General features: G+C 47.0%; 1 protein-coding gene across 8 annotated transcripts in view; it reads right to left on the reverse strand.

Annotated features, from left to right (window-relative positions):
• LMO7 (LIM domain 7) overlaps window positions 1-21,147 on the reverse strand; it is a 163,528-nt gene that overhangs the window by 94,497 nt on the left and 47,884 nt on the right. For all 8 annotated transcript variants that reach the window (XM_088459274.1, XM_088459265.1, XM_088459288.1 and 5 more), the window contains exon 4: window positions 17,705-17,774. In XM_088459274.1, the coding sequence (XP_088315400.1) occupies window positions 17,705-17,774 (70 nt within the window). The remainder of the gene's footprint in view (window positions 1-17,704; window positions 17,775-21,147) is intronic.

Genomic DNA, 21,147 nt, shown 5'->3' on the forward strand with positions numbered 1-21,147 from the left:
ATAAGTTAAAGTTTTCAATGACCAAACTGCAGACGCTGTCACTGCAATGTGTCCAAAGCTTTCATTATCAGAGGCTAGAAGAGTACTGCCCTTATAGAGTTATTTGCACATGCAAATACAGCCTCCGGATATTTATTGTATAGACATAGCATGACTAATTCCTATCTGTACAGTGTGGAGTAATGTTAATGCAATACAGACAATGAAGAGTTGATATATGATTATTCAAATATTGTGATATATATTTCAGTTTTAAAAAGACAAATGACAAAACAGGCCTAAGTAAAAATTCATCATAACAGTGTAACAAATTCACCAAACTAATCTCCCACCCTGCTTATCCGCTAAAACTTTGTAATAAAGTTTAAGCTCCTTCCAACACAAGAAAACTAAAAATAGCAACTTCCCCAGTCCCGGAGCAAATACTCTAATGAAGTGGGAAGAGAGGGCAACTGTAAAATGAAGCACTGGCATGAGTTTTATAACTAGATTACAATCTACTGCACAAACCCCTTAAGGTGGGTACACACCTGACAGATATATCTGCAGATGATGGTCGTTCATACACACTGAACGACCATCATCTGCATGCTGCAGCAGGTCTGGCCGGTCTGGCGCACAGCCAGCCAAATGCCATATGTCTGAACGACGTTGTTCACAGACATATCATCTGTACACACTGGCCGACGCGGGCACGATATAGCATTACACACGAGATCCGGTACAGTACTGTCCAGCAATCACAAAAGTGTAATAACAGACATCATAGGTGCTGCAATTAGAGTAATTACTTCAGATAATGTTACACACATTAAGTAAACACAAAATCATGGCCGGCCCAATATGCTCCTGTGCCCCCTGCCGTCCGACAGCTCCTCGGGTCTCTCCCTACACCCAATGCGGGAGCCGAAAGGCGGAGCTCAGGAGTGAGCTCCAGCTTCCGGCTGCAGGACGCCCGTTGGCAACAAAATCTCAACGGGCACCCGGCAACTGAATAAGGCAGCCCGGCGCCTCCCTGCAATGCAGAGCCTGTTGAATGTATCGCACCGGCCCTGGTCACAACGTTAATTTGGATTAGTTTTTGTATTGAAAGCATGCATAGGGCAGATACAGCCCACAATGCATGATTATGTGTTTGTGTATTGCTGGGCTGCTGTGATCATTAGCCATCCTTTCTTGTCACCACCATTTTTTTTTTCAATAAATAGCTAACCTTTTTTAATGCCATTTCCTATCTCTGTGTAGTTTTTTGTAAGTTAAGGTCGTGATATATATATATATGCGTATTTGTACAAGCAAGCCGTGCCTTCTAACGTACAGACAAACTCACTTGTGAGGAGGAAGCTAACAGAAACTGTCATTATAGGCATATATGACTAAAATGCTAAAAGCAAACACAACACACCCTTTTCTTGAGAAAGTTAGAAAAGTAAAAGAGGTGAAAGGAGGAATGATAGTTAAACAAAGCATTTTAACCATTTACAAAGCACAGACATATTACATAGCATTGTAATTTGGTAAACCATAATGAGGTAATTCATTTGTAAACTGGATTAACACCCCCTCAAAAAAAAAAAAAAAAGAAAACATTAAGATTTTGATTTAACATTTTTAAAAGCCAACATATCAACATTTTACAAAAACATACAAAACTTTTACAACGTGGTATCAAGCTAGCTTGTTATCTATAGGAATGTTATTACCAAGAAAGATAGACCTGTGGAAATATGTATTTTTAGTAGGGATGTGCAGGCTCGGATAGGTTCGAGTTTGCACGTGGAGTTCGGATTTTTCCCTCCAAAAAAACGGAACTCAGAACGAGGCAAAACGTCATCTTACATGGACGAACATCATCATTCCTGGACAAAAGACCAGGAATGATGATGTTCGTCCATGTAAGATGACGTTTTGCCTCGTTCTGAGTTCCGTTTTTTTGGAGGGAAAAATCCGAACTCCACGTGCAAACTCGAACCTATCCGAGCCTGCACATCCCTAATTTTTAGGTACAAGTTTATCTATTTACAGTCAGTGTTCACCTTTGCACTTATTATATTGCTTGACGACTTCTCCGCATTAACAGAGTCACTAAAAGACTCTTGCTGAGGGTTTCAGTAGGTTGAGTGTTACAAAAATATTTACTGTGCATTTTTTCAAACACACAAATGGCCCTAGATAGCAAGTTTAAGCTAATTAGTATTTTAATAATTCAAAAGAGGTCACCTTATAGATCACAATACAGGGGTATGGATAACGGGAAAATTTATTAATTTAAAAATGGTTTACTTTTAAAGTTCCAACCATTTTGAAGGCATAAATCATCAATGAGGAGAAACCCTAAACATCCCTCTCTATCCACACAATGCAGCAACTTAATGATGGAACTTATGGACCAGTCATTTCTAGCAATGCCCCTGATCTTATCGCTTGCTTTAATCAAAATGTATACATTCCTCAAAAAGTATAAGTAATAATGGGGTATTCAACATGCGGTCCTATTAGGGCATGCAACCCTACTTAGGGAACGCTAAAACTGTGGCAGGGCATGCCCAGCATGCTGGAGGTCCACATGTTGAGCAATACATTAATTATGCATAAACATTTAATAATGTGGAACTACTCCAACAATACAGATAGAATATTGAAGTGACAAACTATATACAGGCATTATTTCTGTCTAGAGGGGAATCCTCTTCCCCCTCACACATGAAACCAACCTGTCAATTAAAAAATTACAGGCTCACTATATGCTATAAAACCTCAAAGACAGTGTCAAAGCCTTCCACAAGGAATGTGTATTTTATAATGACAGTAAGTTAAATTACAATCAAAATCATATTGACTTTACAAAGAATCTCAGAATTTATTACTGTTACAGCAATATACAATCTCCTAGCAACACATCTAGATAAACATGTATACATATATAGAGTGTTATGAAATCTCCAGGGCTCGTAGCAAACCATATTAGGGAAAAGATATGACAGTTATGTTGCATGGGTTTTACACACCCACTGCAGCTATGTTGACGAGGTTCTGCCTAGCCTTTTATTTGCCACGCCAGTCCTATGTACTATTATGTGAGTGATTTACTATACATGATCAAACATATACAGCTTATGGGTAAAGGAAAGCCAGGTAAACTATTTATAAAGCAGAAATCACAAACTGACTATGGAATGTGCCAATACCACACAAAAGTCGAATACATTTAAATAATTTCTAATGCATGATGGATAATGTAATAGGTGGCACAGTTGTTAGCATTGCTGTCTTATGTGCTGTATTGAAATTAAATATAAAGCTTAGATCTTGACTGATTTGATGGGTAAAAGCCCATGGCTTTAGCAATAAGTAGACGTGATCGTAGTTTTATTCCACCACTGCATGCTATTGCTTGGGCTGACAATCTATAAAGTAAACCTGTCTCTTTATCTAGCCCATAAACTAGCAGTCTATATTCAATGCTGTTCTGTAAGTGTGATCCATAGCGTGAATATACAGAAAATATAAGCAGAACTTCATTTGAATCATCTTTGGTTGGCAAATGCTAATCAAACAGACTTTGGGGAGACAGTGAAAAGTGATCAGAAAGTGATAAGGTGCCAGCCAATCCGCTCCCAACTGTCATTCTTCAAACACAGCCTGTGAGATGACAGTTGGGAACTGATTGGCTGGCACCTTATCACTTTTCACTCCGTCTCCTAACACTGTTTAGTAAATAGACCCCTATGTCTTTAATGCAAAAAGGTAAATGTCATTAACTTAAGCTACAGTACATTTTGGCACAAATGGAAACAAAGGAGGCTTTTGGGTGTCACTTTTCCTTTTTTTTTTTTTCTTTGAAAACAAAAGCCACAGAACACTAACTTTACCTCAAGCCTAATTCTAGATAACACTTGGCCACCATTCAAGACCGAAGAGATAAAAAGAACAATCTGGATTTTTGTTTCTGCTGATTGTGGTTGGCACAATCTAGTAACTGTGCATGTCCTAACACTGAAAGGCCCCCCACTGGTTAACATACTGTTTGCCAATATTCTTCATGAAGCAAACTTGGCTTCTTCCACAAACAAATCTTGCAAAAACATGGAGGAATGAGAATTGGCATTGTTCATGTCTTTATTCTTTTTTTTTTCAGGAACATAAAACTTACCAACATCTTCACTTCATCGCCTAATTCAAGTACCAGTTTGCCAACAGGAAGAGGGGATGGCCAATAAAATACATAAATTGCGATTTTGGTTCTTATTGCTAAATCTGTAAGATATCAAGTTTCTACAACTTTGGGAATACTAAAATGGAAAAAAAAAAAAACACAAAAAAACAGCTATGAGCAGAGCCCAAGGGGCATACATCCTATTAAAGTCACTGTCACCCATATGAGTACTGTCGAAGGCTTATTTGCAGAACCTATAAATGGAACAACCCAGCTTTACACCCCCCACCCCCACACCTGGACAACAAAAACCTTCACTACAGGGCCAGACATAACATTCCCTTTCTCTTAAATCTAGCTCCACTGCGTTTCTTTTCTGATTTTGAAGGGCTCAGCTCCCGAATGTGGCCTCCCTAGTACGTTTTTCTTTCAGTATTTGCATCATCAACACTTATCACTTCTTACATATCCCTCACCTCATCCCTCCATGTTCTTCATTTGAGTCATATTTGCCATCGAACCTGGATATAGAGGGGCTTAATCTCCCTTTTATATTGTCTCCTACTTGCCCATAATCAACCAGTTAAGGAGGCATCTCACACCGAATTGAATTGACCCCTAAGACTTGCTAATTACAAAATACACTTCATTTGAAGATCTGTGCCTGGAAAACCACCAATATTACCCTCAGATCAAGCATTTGCAGTTCTACACTAGGACACAGATCAGAGGTTCCCAAACGCGGTCCCCAAGGCTCCCCAACAGTCCAGGTTTTGGAGATATCCATGGTTGAGCACATGTGACTTAATTAGTACCTCAGTCAATTTGATTTAACCACCTGTGCTCATCCATGGATATCTCCAAAACCTGAGCTGTTGGGGAGCCTTGAGGACCATGTTTGGGAACCTCTGACATAGATCCATCTTACTGAATGCTGCAAACACCCCAATACTGGGCCAGTAGGAAACCACCCAGACTTCAATAATGAAGGAATAGTTAATCTATGTAAGCAGTAATATGGAAATGAAGGGGAAGATCTGTTGTAGAGGTATTGAAGTAGCAGTATTCAGGTTTGCAGAACATACAATTTGCTTTAGAAGGAGTTATAAAACTCTGGCCACTTCTAAACACAGGACCTTTTTTGAAATGACCTTCGAAAAATGGATTCCCAATAGAGCTCATCTGACCCTTCTCTGCCAAATGCTATGCATTAGAAGTTAAATAGCTAACAGTTGGAAGACAAACTTATACCCAGTATTGTTCTCATTAAAGTAACAGGCTTAGAGTACCAGAGATGTCATCGGAAAAGCTCCTCCCCCTTTCTATTATCTAGGCTGAAGTACCTCTTCTGTTTACTAGTTCTGTACTTCTGGAGCTTTTACCAGCTATAGAATGCATAATGAAAAAGTTATCTGCCTTGCGCCACTGTAAATTTAGCCTCTAAAGAAATAAAAGGCATAAATACTTGCCCAATTTCTTAAGCTATGGTGCTTGCAGCCTTCCTTACTTACTTTTATACCCAATATTAACATTGATATCTATGACCGCTCACTTAACTGCAGAAAAATCAACCATAAAACAAACATTAAAGCATTCTCCCTCAAGCAAGCAAGACATACAATAGAATTAGGTATCAAGTTGTGATCTTGAAAAGGAAAACTAAATACAAGTTGTCTTAAGTAAATGAGGTACTAAATATGACTTTTTGTATTACAGATGTGTCCTCATATACCTAGGGGTAAATTTACTAAGAATCGAGTTTGACTGTTTGGTTGCGTTTAAACTCACTTTGCTTCACCAAAACTCGGGTGAGTTTTCCCTTTTAAAACTCGCAAATTTACTAAGAAGTGAGCTTAGCTGAAAGTGAGTTTTCCGATGGTGAAGCAAAGTGAGTTTTTTTCACCAAAATTGCGAGTTTAGATTCGAGTTTAGATGTGATTACTTACTCGAAGCCTGCACATATCAGTGAAATATGTGAAGGCTGCTTGTGTGTTGAACCTGTAAAAATATGAGATATGGTAAGAACTTACCCTTGTTATCTCTATTTCTACGAAGTCCATAGGATTCCACAGGATACCTTGGGGTATAGGTGTGACGTCAGTCGCAGGGCACCAAAGAGTTAAGCTTTCAGCCTCCCAGGATGCACTAGGTCCCCCTCCTATACCCCGCCCCCGGGCCAAGGCACCTCAGTTAGTTACCAAGCCATAGGCCGGAGGAGGAGAAGGAAGAGAGAGAACAAAGATCTGGACACATACAAGAATCACATTCTCACCAGAGGGAGACGGAAAACCGGTGACCAGAGCAAAGCCCATCTGCAGCACAGGTGCGACAGGGCGGGAGTCCTGTGGAACCCTATGGACTTCGTAGAAATAGAGATAACAAGGGTAAGTTCTTACCATATCTCATATTTTCTACTTCAGGGTCCATAGGGTATCCACAGGATACCTTGGGGATGTCCCAAAGCAGTATCCTTTAAGGGTGGGGACGCTCCTGTGCAGAAAGGAGAATCCGCCGCCCGAAGGAAGCATCCTGAGAGGCGAAGGTGTCAAACCTGTAATACCTCACGAAGGTATGGACAGAAGACCACGTAGCAGCCTTGCAGATCTGAACTGCCGAGGCACCACGTCGAGCTGCCCACGAAGGACCCACAGACCTAGTGGAATGAGCCTTCAGAGAAGGAGGGACCGGTAGGCCTTCATGAAGATAAGCTTCAGAAATAGCCATACGGATCCAGGCTGCCAAAGTTTGCTTTGAAGCAGGCCAACCCTTTTTACGGAAGCCATAGAGGACAAACAAAGCGTCCGACTTCCTAAACGAAGAAGTGCGGTCAACATAAGTCCTTAAGGCCCGCACAACATCCAAAGAGGCCTCACCCACGGAAAGACCCGGTGAGTTAAAGGCCGGAACAACTATTTCCTCGTTAACATGAAACTGGGAAACAACTTTGGGAAGAAACTCGGGCCGAGTGCGGAGCACTGCCCTGTTCCCATAAAAAACCAAGAAAGGGGGTCTACAAGAAAGAGCCCCTAACTCAGAAACACGTCTGGCCGAAGCAATGGCCAGAAGGAAAACAGTCTTAGCTGTTAGCCATTTAAGATCCACTGAGCCCAGTGGTTCAAACGGCGGTCCTTGGAGAGCCCTCAGGACCACAGCCAAATCCCAAGGCGCCACAGGTGGAACAAAGGGCGGCTGAATGCGGAGAACACCCTGCATAAAGGTGCGCACATCCGGGATTGTAGCAATCCTACGGTGAAACCAGACAGATAGGGCCGAAACCTGTACCTTCAAAGAAGCAAGGCGAAGCCCATGATCTAGTCCCGCTTGCAGGAAGGCGAGAATCCGAGACAGACGAAACTCCCGCGGTGCATAACCTCTCGGTCGACACCACTGGAAGAACGTATGCCACACGCGATGGTATATCCTCGCGGAAGACGGTTTCCGAGCTCGTAACATGGTACGCACCACAGAGCTGGAAAACCCCCGGGACCTCAGCATGGCCGTCTCAACAGCCACGCCGTCAAAGACAGCCGAGTCAGGTCCGGGTGAAGGCAAGGACCCTGAGACAGAAGGTCCGGTCGTAGCGGCAACCGCAGAGGAATGTCCACGGGCAGACCCTGAAGGTCTGAGAACCAGTGCCGTCTGGGCCATGCGGGAGCTATCAACAGGAGCGTCCCTCCTTCCTGTTTGAATTTCCGGATTACCCGTGGAAGAAGGGAGACCGGAGGGAACAGGTATGCGAACCGGAACGTCCACCGGACGGACAGAGCATCCACCAGAGACGCCCCTTCGTCTCTTGTGCGAGACCCGTACACCGGCAACTTGTTGTTGTGCCGGGACGCCATGAGGTCGATTTCTGGAAGACCCCACCTGTCCACCAGTAGTTGAAAAACGTCCGGGTGCAGGGACCATTCCCCCGGATGAACGTCCTGGCGACTTAGAAAGTCCGCCTCCCAATTGAGCACTCCCGGGATGAAGACCGCTGATATGGCCGGAAGATTGCGCTCCGCCCAAACCAGGATCCGAGAGACCTCTACGAGAGCCGCCCGACTGCGAGTTCCTCCTTGCCTGTTTATGTAGGCCACGGTGGTAGCGTTGTCCGACTGGACCTGCACCGGGCGACCCTGGAGAAACCGCTGTGCCTGCTGGAGAGCATTGAAGACCGCACGGAGTTCCAAGATATTTATTGGAAGCTCCGCTTCTGTCGGCGTCCACCTGCCCTGGAACAAGTGTGGACCCGAAACTGCTCCCCAGCCCCGAAGACTGGCGTCCGTTGTCAACAGGACCCAATTTGGAACCCAGAACGGACGTCCCTTGTTGAGGTGGGTCGTCTGTAACCACCACGTAAGGGACAGGCGAACCTCCTGGGTGAGCACAATCGTCTGGGACTTCAGAGACTGAGTCAGCCCGTTCCACTTGGACAGGATCAGGTGCTGCAGAGGTCTGGAGTGAAACTGGGCGTATTCCACCATGTCGAACACCGACACCATGGAGCCCAGTAACCTCATCGCCGAGTGTAAGGACACCCGGCGGCTGTGCAGGCAACTGCGCACCCTTGACTGTAAAGCAGAGATCTTGTCCTCCGTCACGAAGATCCTTTGCTGTCCCGAGTCCAATAAGGCTCCAAGATGCAGAATCCTCCGAGACGGGATTAGAGTGGACTTCTGCCAGTTGATTAGCCAGCCGTGCCGTTGCAGCAGTGCAATGGTCAGGTCCAAGTGGCGTAACAGGAGCTCTGGAGATCCTGCCACCAATAACAGGTCGTCCAAATACGGCAACATGCGGACTCCCTGCAGCCGCAGAGAAGCCGCCATGACCGCCATCACCTTGGTGAAAACACGTGGTGCTGTTGCCAGGCCAAAAGGTAACGCCCGAAACTGGAAGTGGTCGCTGCGGATTGCAAACCTGAGGAACTGTTGATGGCGCCAAAGAATAGGGACATGCAGGTAAGCGTCCTGTATGTCCAATGACACCAAGTAGTCCCCAGGTTCCAGCGCCAGAATGATGGACCGTAGGGTCTCCATCCGAAACTTCGGGACCCGCAAAGACTTGTTGAGTGCTTTGAGGTTGAGAATCGGACGATATGACCCATTGGGTTTCTGTACCAAAAATAGATTTGAATAGAAACCCTGGCCCCTCTGGGAGAATGGAACCGCCACTATAACTCCAGCCTGGAGCATAGTGTGCAATACCTTCCGCAGCTCCGTAGCCTTGTTCCGGTCTGATGGGAGACCCGTGGTGAAGAAGCGAGCCGGGGGTCTGTGCCGGAAGGAGAGGGCGTATCCGTGGGAAACCACCTCCAGAACCCAAGTGTCTGTCGTAGTGGTCGACCAACACTGGGCGAACTGTAGCAGGCGGCCTCCCACCCTGGGATCCCCCAAAGGGAGGCCCGGACCGTCAGGCCGCAGGCTTGTCATCTGGCTTGGGGGCCGGACGTCTGGTACTCCATGCCTGCTTCCGGGGCTTGACCGATTTCTTAGGGCCAGCCTGTCGAGGAAACGACTGTGGTTTGGGCCTGCCCTGGGCCCTAGATGACCGAAAGGACGATGGTCCCGAACCAGAAGGAGCAGCGGCCGACGGGAGACAAGCAGATTTGGCTGCCGCCAACGTGGCCACAATCTTATCCAGATCCGGACCGAAGAGAACTTCTCCGGTAAACGGCAACGCTTCCAGACCTTTCTTGGAATCTGCGTCCGCCTTCCAGGATCGCAGCCACAAGGTGCGACGAGCAGCTACCGCTGCTGAAGAAATTCTAGACACCAGAGTACTAATGTCTAGAGCCGCCTCGTTGATGTAGGTGGCCGAATCACGGAGATTGCCAATCAACTCCGCCTGTTCGGCCGGACAGTCGGATTCAAAAGAAGCCTCTAATGAATCCGCCCAGCGCTCCATCGCTCTGGCAACCCAGCAAATGGCCATAGCCGGCCGTGCTGCCCCCCCTGCAAGGGAATAAGCGGACTTCAGGCAGATTTCTACCTTGCGGTCCGTAGCATCCTTAAGGGAGGACATGGATGGCATCGGCAATGTGGCACTACGGACAAGACGGGTCACGTGAGAATCCACCTGTGGAGGGGATTCCCACTTAGCAAAATAATTATCCGCGAACGGATAAGCCACCGCCAGGCGTCTCTGCGGCTGGTATCTTTTGCCAGGTTGTTTCCACGCCTCCTCTAAATGGTCCACCAACTGACCCGAAAGAGGAAAGACTGTGGCATCGCCCTTCACATCTTTGAAAAAGGCATACTTAGATTTAGCCGCTGGGGGAACTTCGTCCTCAATCACCAAGGCTGTGCGGACCGCCCGAATAAGTCCAGGAATATATACTTTGGACTTAGCATCAGCGTCCTTAGTATGGAGAGGTTCCTGATCGTAAGGATCAAGAATCTCCCCATCATCAGACGTCCCTTCGTCATCCTCATAAGGAGCGGACAGAGACGCCACCGGCCTTTTATGAGGCCGCATCACAGACTCCCCTTGCAACACATCCGACAAGTGCTGTACAGAACTCGTCAGGGAGTTAACCCACGCTGGCTCCTGAGAACCCGGGAGCGGGGAAATAGGGAGACTGTGGGGTACCACCAATTGTCGTGGGAACCCCTGCATGGGTGACGACACCACAGACTGCTGGGACAAACCCCTCGGAGTAAACGCGGGCTGTGGAGCTAACTGGCCCACTAAAGCTGTTAACGCCTGAGCGAAACAAGCCCAGGGCGGCTCCTGTACCGGTGCTGTAACCGTAATAGGCCGCGCCATGGACAAACACTGCCGGCAAAGGCCCTCCGCGCTACCCTCCCCCTCCGCTAACGGTACTTTGCACCTGGTACACTGTAGCCGGAGGGGAAAATCACTTTCAGACATGATGGCACCACGTATGTGACCTCTCTCACCAATTAAGTATTTAAATAGGCGAGAGACCACCCTGCAGCACCGCACCGCAAGGGCTTTAGCAGAAAAACAGGGACAGTAATAAAGCTGACAGTTTAGAGAAGAAAAGTTACAGGCAGCAGCGCTAGCACAGTCACATACAATGCAGAGAAATAACAATTCCTGCACTAACAGCGCTGATCACTCAACTACACAGACACAGGGCCTGGTAGGACACAGCGCTGCATACACAGACCTGAGCCACAGCGGAGGAGAGGTATGCGGGGGGACCCAGACCACGATGCTTCCGTCCAGCGTTTCCAGCAGCGTTCACCATGCGTTCTGGAGAAGATGGCCGCCGAGGAGCAGAGAGAAGCTGGCCTGGGGGAGGAGCGCTGACACAGGACCAGTCAGCACAGTGCAGAGAGGGCTGTGTGCAGCGGGGGAGGCGCCGGCTGTGAGACAGGGAAGGCGCGCTCCCCTGGCATGCATTTGACCCCTGGGACGCCGCAGCGTTACCGCTCTGCTGCGGTCCGCTGTCCCAGGGGGTAGTGGAAGCGCAGGTTGGTCGCCTGGCTCCACGCTGCAGCCAGTCCCCAGGGAGCCCCCTGCCTGGGGACTTAGGACCATGTGATCAGCGGGGACCCACCGCGGGACCCCGCTGCTTACCTCTGTCCCCCTTGAATCCGGCCATGGTCCGGAGCATCTGGGGTCACCGCTAGCTGTGACCCCAAACGCCCACCAGCATCCCCGGATCAGTACCGGCGTTCTGGTACCGGCGGGGTGTAGGGAAGACAGCATGGACGTCAGGACTGACTGTCCATGCTGTTCATCCAGATGTGCAGCCACAGCTGCATGAAGAATAAGCTTCAGGGGCTCTTCTAGCCCCCACTCCAACAGGTGCACCCGACTCCGGCCGGGCACCAAACTAAACTGAGGTGCCTTGGCCCGGGGGCGGGGTATAGGACGGGGACCTAGTGCATCCTGGGAGGCTGAAAGCTTAACTCTTTGGTGCCCTGCGACTGACGTCACACCTATACCCCAAGGTATCCTGTGGATACCCTATGGACCCTGAAGTAGAAATAATTGTTAAAAGTTAGAAAAAAAAATGACAAGGTCCCCCGCCCAAAAGCATAACCAGCCCCGGACTTGCCAGCCAGTCCTGGTACCAAAAATTACTGGGAATAAAATGAGTAGAGTTCCACCGTAATTTAGGAACCAGCACCTGGCTACAGAACCAGTCGTGGTTTTAATTATAGGGGTAAAAAATTTGCGTAGGGGTACTCCTATAATTAAAACCAGCTCTGGACCCTTTCTAGCGGGGGACTGATGCCACAGCCAGGGGAGCAAATTTACCGGGCCCACCAGCCGCAGCATCAGTCCTGACGGCTAGTCAGACCAGGCCAGGGATCCCTAGGGAGTTGGGGACCCCTCCAATAAAGGGGTCCCCCTCTCCAGGGCACCCCTGGCCTAGGCTGATAGTCCAGGGTTATCCCCGCCACCCCTGGGCGGTAGGTAGCGGGTTGATAGTGTAGGTGTAGTGTGAAAAATAGAATTACAGTAGAACTGCAGGTCCCAGCAAGCCTCCCCCGGCACGGTAACTAATGACAGCTCAAACCCTGAGCTGTCATTAGAGTTACTGTATCAACATGCTGTAGCGTGTTGATACAGTGTATTCAGGGCCATATTTGGATTACTGTGGAGAACATCGTGGGACAGTGAGTATTGGATTTTTTTTTACAGGTACAACCATTGGATACTTTACTTTAGAAGGGGACGTGAACATCTGGAAGAAGGTGAGTATGTGTGTGTGTGTATGTATGTGTGTAATAAAACTTTAAAAAAAACACGACACACACAACGTGAATATAAACATTTAATTACAGGTGAACTACAGGTCCCAGTGGCCCCTTAATGCCCCACATGCTGGTACTTGTGGTTCTCCAAGTACCAGCATGCGGGGGAGGCTTGCTGGGACCTGCAGTTCTACTGTAAAGACAATGTTGTTAATTCTATTTTTCACACTACACCTACACTATCAACCCGCCACCCACCGCCCAGGGGTGACGGGGATAGCCCCGGGCCATCAGCCTAGGCCAGGGGTGCCCTGGAGAGGGGGGGGTGGGGGGGGGGGAGTCCTTTATTGGAGGGGTCCCCAACTCCCCAGGGATCCCTGGCCTGGGCTGACTAGCGGTCAGGACTGATGCTGCGGCTGGGGGGCCCGGTGAATGGGCTCCCCAGGCTCTGGCATCAGCCCCCTCGCTAGAAAGGGTCCAGTGCTGGTTTTAATTATAGGGGTACCCCTATGCAAATTTTTTTCCCCTATAATTAAAACCAGGACTGGTCCTGCAGCCAGGTGCTGGTGCCTAATTTATGGTGGAACCCTATTCACTTTGTTCCCCGTAATTGTAGGTACCAGGACAGGCTGGCAAGTCCGGGGCTGGTTAAGCGTTAGAGTGGGGGGGGACCCTAGGTCATTTTTTATCAAATAAAAAAAATATATATTAGGTATTCAGCCAGATACATACATAAATCACACTGATTTGTGTATGTTTTTGCCAAACTCGCAGCTCAGGAGGTGAGTGTAGCAAATTCACTGTTAAATTGAAGTTTTAAACAAACACACCTGAGATTGTAAACTCGATTCTTAGTAAATTTGCGAGTTTCATCTTTTCCATGTAAAGTACTTCCTGGTTTGGCTGATGGTGAGTTTAGTTGAGTTTGCAAACTTGCATGAGTTTTAACAGTGAGAAGAGAAAACTAGCTTCCAAACTTGCACCTGTTTAGTCTTCGTAAATTTGCGAGTTTGAAAAAAAAAGGCTAAACTTGCATGAGTTTGCAAACACAACCAAACACGATTCTTAGTAAATTTACCCCCTAGCCTGAATAAGTCATGTAGCATGAGACGCCCGACACAAGCGAGCCACCAGATCCTGTACGACTTGGCTTGCACAAGCATCTTTTATGAGTCTTTTTTGCCCGAAAATGAGTCTGAGATAAACAGCTTCATAAGTGTGCAGCTTAATTTGTATACAAAGCACAATGTTGCATATCAAATTAATCAGTGCAGCCTCATGAAGCTGTTTGTGGCATCTATTTGTGACTAAGGGGTCTATTCATCATCACTTAATTATACAAAACCAGGTGAAAATTAACACTTTCACACACTTTTGTATAAATGAAGTGTCAGGGCCATTCATCAAGTTCTGAAAAAGCATTTTTTTTTTCCCGGAACTTGGCGGTGTTACTGAACGCAATACTGAGATGGCGTTCAGCCCCCGGTAATCTTCACAGGCTGCTGTTTACACGACAGCCTGTTAAGATTTACAAGGCAGCCACTGCAGTCAGCAGAGGTATCTATTCACATCCCTCTCTGCTGTGTCTGCACTGCAGAGCCTCGGGAACTGAGAACTCTGGGCACCACAGGGCTGTGTGTGACTCACCTGGCTGCTTGCAATCCTCTTCCCATCCAATGCGCCACTTCGATGACAAGCGAAGACTGGTGAGTGGAAACGGGAGGCGCAAGGAACACAGCAGGGGGGGGGGTGAGCGGAGGTGAGGACAGAGCAGACATGGGGGGGAAGCTAAGGGATGCAGGAGCAGAGGGAGGAGAGAGGAAATGGGACGGGTGGCTGACAGAGTGGACACTGGGGAGCGGCATACAGCAGCAGGAGGTGAGATTGTAAGCTCGCAGGCAGGGCTCTCTTACCTCTATGTCTGTCTGTTATTACCCGGTTTTGTTCTATAAGTGTTTCTAATTGTAAAGTGCAACGGAATATGCTGCTCTATATGAGAAACTATTAATAAAATGCCACAGAGGAGGGAAGGGGGAGTTAGACACAGCAGTGGGGGCCCACAGACGTCGGTGGCTGCGACATGGGGGGGGAGGGGGTCACAGACACCGGCGAGGAAATCCATAGGGCATGGCAGGTGTAAGGGGAAAAGTATACAGTTTCTGAAAAGATGACTCCACAAAAAGAGCCGCTTTTTCCGAGGTGATACTTTAGGCAGTGAGGCATGATGAATGCCTCAGAACAGTTTTTTAAACTCAAAGCGGAGTTTAAAACATAATCAGAAGTGATAATTAGGTAATTATGAATATGCCACTAAGACACATTTTTGGGTGAAAAAAAGACACTTGAAACGAGCAGAGATGCACGGGACCTGGGGCGCCAAGAAAGGCTCGACCGCAGCAACAGTTTATGAGGACACATCTGTATAAATTTATACACACACGCACACAAATACAGCTCCAGTAATTTTGTCACATTATCTGAACAGCATAGAGCATGTTATTGTTCTCTATGGTCAACCATTTCAGATGGAAGCTCACCGTTTATGTATGTTATAGGACAGAGACAGAAGGGCTTATTGACTACCTTTCCATTTAAGTGCCAATCAGCAAATCATTTTTATCTGTAACAGCATTTCTGGACTATGAAAGAAAATGGCTGCCCTAAATACAATGGCGCTTACAATGTCTGATGTAGAAGAAACATTCACCCAGAGCTTTAGCGCAGGTCATCTTTTCTAAAACATTTAAAAACAATGCTCCCCAAAATGTGAAGTCTAGTTAGGTGGTGTTCTCAATGTGAACCATGTAAGTGAAACATCTACAATAACCTTAAGATAGTTCTATGTTGTTTCCTGTACACTAGTCCAATTCACAGGGCTACCACCAAAAACTATGGGGCCTGGGGGGGGTAGCACAGGGCAGGGAGGCTGAACCTTAATTGTGGGAGGGGGGCCCAGGGTAGGGAAGGCTGGAGTAGGGGGAGGTAGGTGAGAGGCATAGGGCAGGGAAGGCATAGGGCATAGGGTGAGAGGCATAGGGCAGGGCCGAAGTAGGTGAGAGGCATAGGGCAGGGAAGGCTGGCTAGAGCAGGGGTGAGGCATAGGGCAGGGAAGGCTGGCTGGAATAGGGGAGAGGCATAGGGCAGGGAAGGCTGGCTAGAGCAGGGGTGAGGCATAGGGAGGGGAAGGCTGGCTGGAATAGGGCAGGGAAGGCTGGCTGGACTTGGGGGGCGCGCGCAGTGAAAGGCTAACTGCATTAGGACCGATGTACTTACCAAACTACCTTCAGCTGCTCCGTAGAGAGCAGGGGCCCAGGTGGCAACGCTGCAGTTATGCACCAGCAGCCAGCTAGAAACTGTGCCGTCTGCATTTCAAAAATGGCACCGGACGCGAGTCGATCACATCTCGTGGACTGGCAGCCAATCAGGTGCAACCGAATTTACAGCGTGCTAATTGCTCCCCGGGGCTAGTCAATAAGCCCCAAAGGCAGCCTGCAGACTGACCTTAACAGATTTTTCTTCGGGTCTAACATGTTAACAGATGCCACAACCCTGTTAACGCATAGGCCCATGAACTTATCACAGATTCTGTGTTAACGCCTGTTAGCACGTTAATTTTCCGGGTGTTAAAAAGGGTCTGGGTGAAAAAGGGGCTGAAATTAAACAGTCCCAGGCGCTAATGCCAGAGGCTACCATCCTTTTTCTCCCCCGTAAATTAACTGGGCTAAGTGGTCCTTTAAGTCTATGGGCTCTATTTATTAACATTATTTTGACTAAAATAAAGTGAAAAAGGGTGTTTTCACACCCTTTTCACATTATTTTAGTATCACCTATAGTTATTACAGGACAATTGGAGTAGAATTCGTAAAATTCTACTCCAACCCCTAAGTATCACTTATTTTTAGTAAGCAGATTGCATTTCCCATAACTGTAATGGGAAATGTGATCCGACCAGAGTTACTAAAAATAAAATGTGAAAAAATACCGGGGAAAGCCCTGTGATAACAATGCCATCTGGAGGTGGCGCTATCCAGGGTCTCCCCCGGTTACCGGGCTCCTACTCTGCTCTAACGGGGACAGCAGAGCCGGGAGTCGGTCCCAGTAATCAGCCGTGTGGTCTAAACAAACCGCAAGCTGATTACTGTAAAAAAAATAAAAAAAGAAAATAGTAAAAAATAAAAAAAAATGTACTTACCTGACTCCAGGGACCGGTGATCGGGTCTCCGGTGAGGACTCCCCTCCGGTCAGCTGGTCTCCCATAGTACACTGCTGTCCGGTCATCAGGTCCCAGTGAAGTATGGGAGACCACCTGACCGGAGGAATGGAGAACATCACCGGAGGCCTGGAGCATGCAGGCAAGTGTAATTAAAGGAGAGGGGGGGGGGTCCAGGCATAGCGCCGGGGGGGGGGGGGGGGGGTAGCAGTGGCGACAGGTCGGCGCATGCGCGGGCACTTGGTCACGGTATTTTTTGTGAAAATACAGTGATAAGGCTCCGAAGGGGATTCGCAGGGACAGAGCTTTTTCGCAAGCTCTGTCCCTGCAAGGAATTAGTAGTAAATCCCTGTGAGATTGCCTGAATTCGCAATGCGAATTCAGTCATTAATAACACACTACAATCTGCATTCAATATGCGGAATGTAGTAAATAGAGCCCTATGTATGTTTGTAATCCCAATTTAATTGTTGTGTTCATCCTAAAAGTAAGTGAAAACAGGCACAAGTTTAACAGTAGGAATATATATGCGATATTACAAATATCTTCCACAATGTACATAAAAGTGCAGGCCAAAACCTGTAAAACAGCAGTTTGGCGAAGGAAAGTGGACACATTGTACAAAATATTGATTCACTAGATTAACTTTACTTTTTGTACTAATTGTAGTATATTACTTACCAAACCAGCAATAGGTGTGGACAAGCGATTAATCTTTTTAATTATTCCTGGCTTGATCTTGTTAATTAGACTAAAAATAAATAGTAAAAAAAACAAAAAAAATTAAACATGAACACACTTTACTGAATAACTAAATCTATATTGTTTAAGTTTAATATGTTCTCTTTTGACTCGGTAGAAGAGAAAATTTAAACTTTAAATAAAAAAAAAACACAACAAAAAAAGGATTACTAAAATATGCTCATGTTCTAAATCACAGGTTCTCAAACTCGGTCCTCAGGACCCCAAACAGTGCATGTTTTCCAGGTCTCCTCATAAAATCACAAGTGAATTAATTAGCTTCACCTGTGGCTCTTTTAAAATACGCCAGTGAGTAAAGAATACACTTGTGCACCTGCTGGTTGACCTGGAAAATGTGAACTGTGTGGGGTCCTGAAGACAGAGTTTAAAGCTGGCCACACATCTAAAGATTATCTGTCCAACCAGCCAACTAGTTGATTGGTTGGAATGAAAATCTGGTAAGGTATACAATCAGCAATTTGCTCCCAAACGCTGGAAAATGGACCAAAACTGTTGTTTGCACAAATAGTTTAGCTCAAACATTTAACAAACTTGTCTGAACGACCATTTTCATCTGTTTTCTTGCGTTTAGGAGCAAATTGCTTACCATCCTTTACTCCCATACGTTTCCAGATTTTCATTCCAACCAATCAACAAGTTGGCTGGTTGGATGTAAGTTGGTCTAGTGTGTGGCCAGCTTTAGACACTGTTCTAAATTAATGATGAGCAACATGGTACATTTCAAGGACTGCAGGGGACAGCCCACTAACCTTCAAAAAGGCAGCACATCGCTATTGATCTCAGCAATAAGTTAAAACAATATGTTTGCTAAAGACATCCATCAGTAATATCACAACAGCATATATCTTAATCTCTATATCTATACATAGCACAAAATAAAGTCCCTGGTAGGTGTTTTTATGTTCGGGCTAATCTCGAGAACCACTGGACGTAATTAGATTCAGTTTTCACTATTGTATATAGGATGCTGTGGTGAAATGCAGTTGCCTGGAGTGAGAAGTAGGAGGCTCTTGTGAGATGCAGGTGGTAGGAGTAAGAAACAGGAGGCTGTTGAGAGATGCAGGGGGCTGTGGAGAGATGAAATTGCGCCTGTGTGAAGTCGGGGCGGGTCGCTAGTGGAAGATAAACAAGTATTACAAGCTACAAACAAATCTGACTAAGCAGGAAGAAGCTGGTGAGGGCTTGAAAGGCCACATGACCAGGGGTGGCCAAAGCGTTAATCTCAATCGAGCGCGGACATGAGACTGGTCGATTGCAGTGAACGTCTGGGAGCAGCCAGCAGCAGCTAATAGTAGTCAGGCAGATTCTTATGGCTGCTGCACAGAAGCTGAAGCCGCAGCTAACATGTACTATCTGCAGTCAGGTGTATCATGAGCAGCCAATGAGAATCAGTGCGATTCTTATTAGCTGCTGCGCTGAAATTAAGCCACGGCTGCCTCTCTCGGCTGTCACTGTGACAGCAATAGACAATAAGAATCAGGCTGATTCTTATTGGCTGAGTCCAGGGGCAGGGAGCCATCTGTACCCTACACGGCTAAGCAGATTATCGTTCTAACAAACTGAGCAGTCATCCAGGACCCTTGCCCTGATGGAACCTGGCTGGTCCACCCTCTAAAGTGGCTCCCTTTTCCCCATCATGTAAGACATCACAATGTTTGCCTGTGGACTGGAGTGAGACATTGTAGGAGGAAAAAACAGGTAAGAACTCCAGTAGAGGAGCATAGAATAGAAAATACTCAGATGGGGAGGGGGACATTGTGATTGGGTTTTTTTGCTGTATGGGCCAATGTGTGTGTCTTTTAATGTGGGGGCCAATGTGTGATTTCGGCAGGACAGATCCCACACCCCTTGCTGCAAGGTCACGTCCTCTCTTTGCACGTACCACTTTTTGTCAAGCTCCTTTATTCAGGCTCGCACCTACGGTCCTTAGACATATCAGGGGACAATTACTATTTTAAGCAACGACCGTTAGGTGCTGGTATTCCAAGTATTTTGCACCTCAAACATTGCAGATTTTCCTGCACCTCTATGGGGTGCGTGGAACAATCTGCGATGCTGGGCTACCGTAAATAATGATGATGCGAACAGCCGCCCATTGATGTTCATTGAAAAACCGAATTAGACTGACAGATGAATAATTCACAAAGACTTGTACTAACTGAGCAAGCTCCAAACAATAAATACTAAAAATGAAAGTGCATATACATTTTTAAACATCAATATCTAGACATATGATAAAAAAAAGCCTGAAAAAAGGTACTGCAATGGTTTCTCAATATGCAAGCATATATTACATGGCTTTGGGATCTGCCACTCCTCAAGCAGCCTCTGAAAGGGTGAGGATACAAGCAGGGCCGTTTCTAGGGGCGTGCGACCCGTGCAAATGCACGGGGCGCTCCGCCCTCAATGTAAAATATGCCGGGTCCTCCTGCAGGCTGCATCAGCGCTGTGACAGCCTGTCCTACCTACAGTAACATGGCACGCACCCAATTGCCGCCTTCCCTCCTCTCCTCCTGGGCGTCACATGACAGGAAGGGGGAGGCGCGCCGCGCACACCACACATCAGCCGCACTGAAGAGTCTGTCTGGTCCCGCCGGCTGAGAGTGACGTCAGTGACTGGGTGGTTGGCAGCGGCGGCGCCCGAACTCCGGACTGGGCAGCACTGACTGGGCATGGGATGGAAGTGCGGCAAGTGCACAGCAGCAGCTTCACCATGTCCCAACTTACCTGTTCCAGGTAACTAAACTGTACCTCTGTGGGGGGAAGGGGAAGTGTGTGCAGCGTGTTGCAAATGTCACTGTCAGTTGTGCAGGCTGTCTGCAGCAGCATGTTGGGGCCTGGGGGGGCACAGCATGTGCTATGTCATTTGGGGGGGGCAGGGGTGCAGCATGTGTAATATCAATAGGGGGGCGGGGGTGCAGCATGTGTAATATCAATTGGGGGGGTGCAGCATGATGAGTAATGTATATGCTGGGCCCTTTTTCAATGTGTTTTATGTGGTTCTGGATTTAATAATGTATTTGAGGTGGATGTGGTTTTAAAACGTAGTTTACGTGGACCTGGCTTATTTCAGTGTATTTTACGTGGACCTGGCTTATTTCAGTGTATTTTACGTGGACCTGGCTTATTTCAGTGTATTTTACGTGGACCTGGCTTATTTCAGTGTATTTTACGTGGACCTGGCTTATTTCAGTGTATTTTACGTGGACCTGGCTTATTTCAGTGTATTTTACGTGGACCTGGCTTATTTCAGTGTATTTTACGTGGACCTGGCTTATTTCAGTGTATTTTACGTGGACCTGGCTTATTTCAGTGTATTTTACGTGGACCTGGCTTATTTCAGTGTATTTTACGTGGACCTG

The sequence above is a fragment of the Taudactylus pleione genome, unplaced genomic scaffold (genome assembly GCF_031769625.1).
Source record: "Taudactylus pleione unplaced genomic scaffold, aTauple2 ptg000041l, whole genome shotgun sequence".
NCBI classification, from domain to species: Eukaryota; Metazoa; Chordata; class Amphibia; order Anura; family Myobatrachidae; genus Taudactylus; species Taudactylus pleione.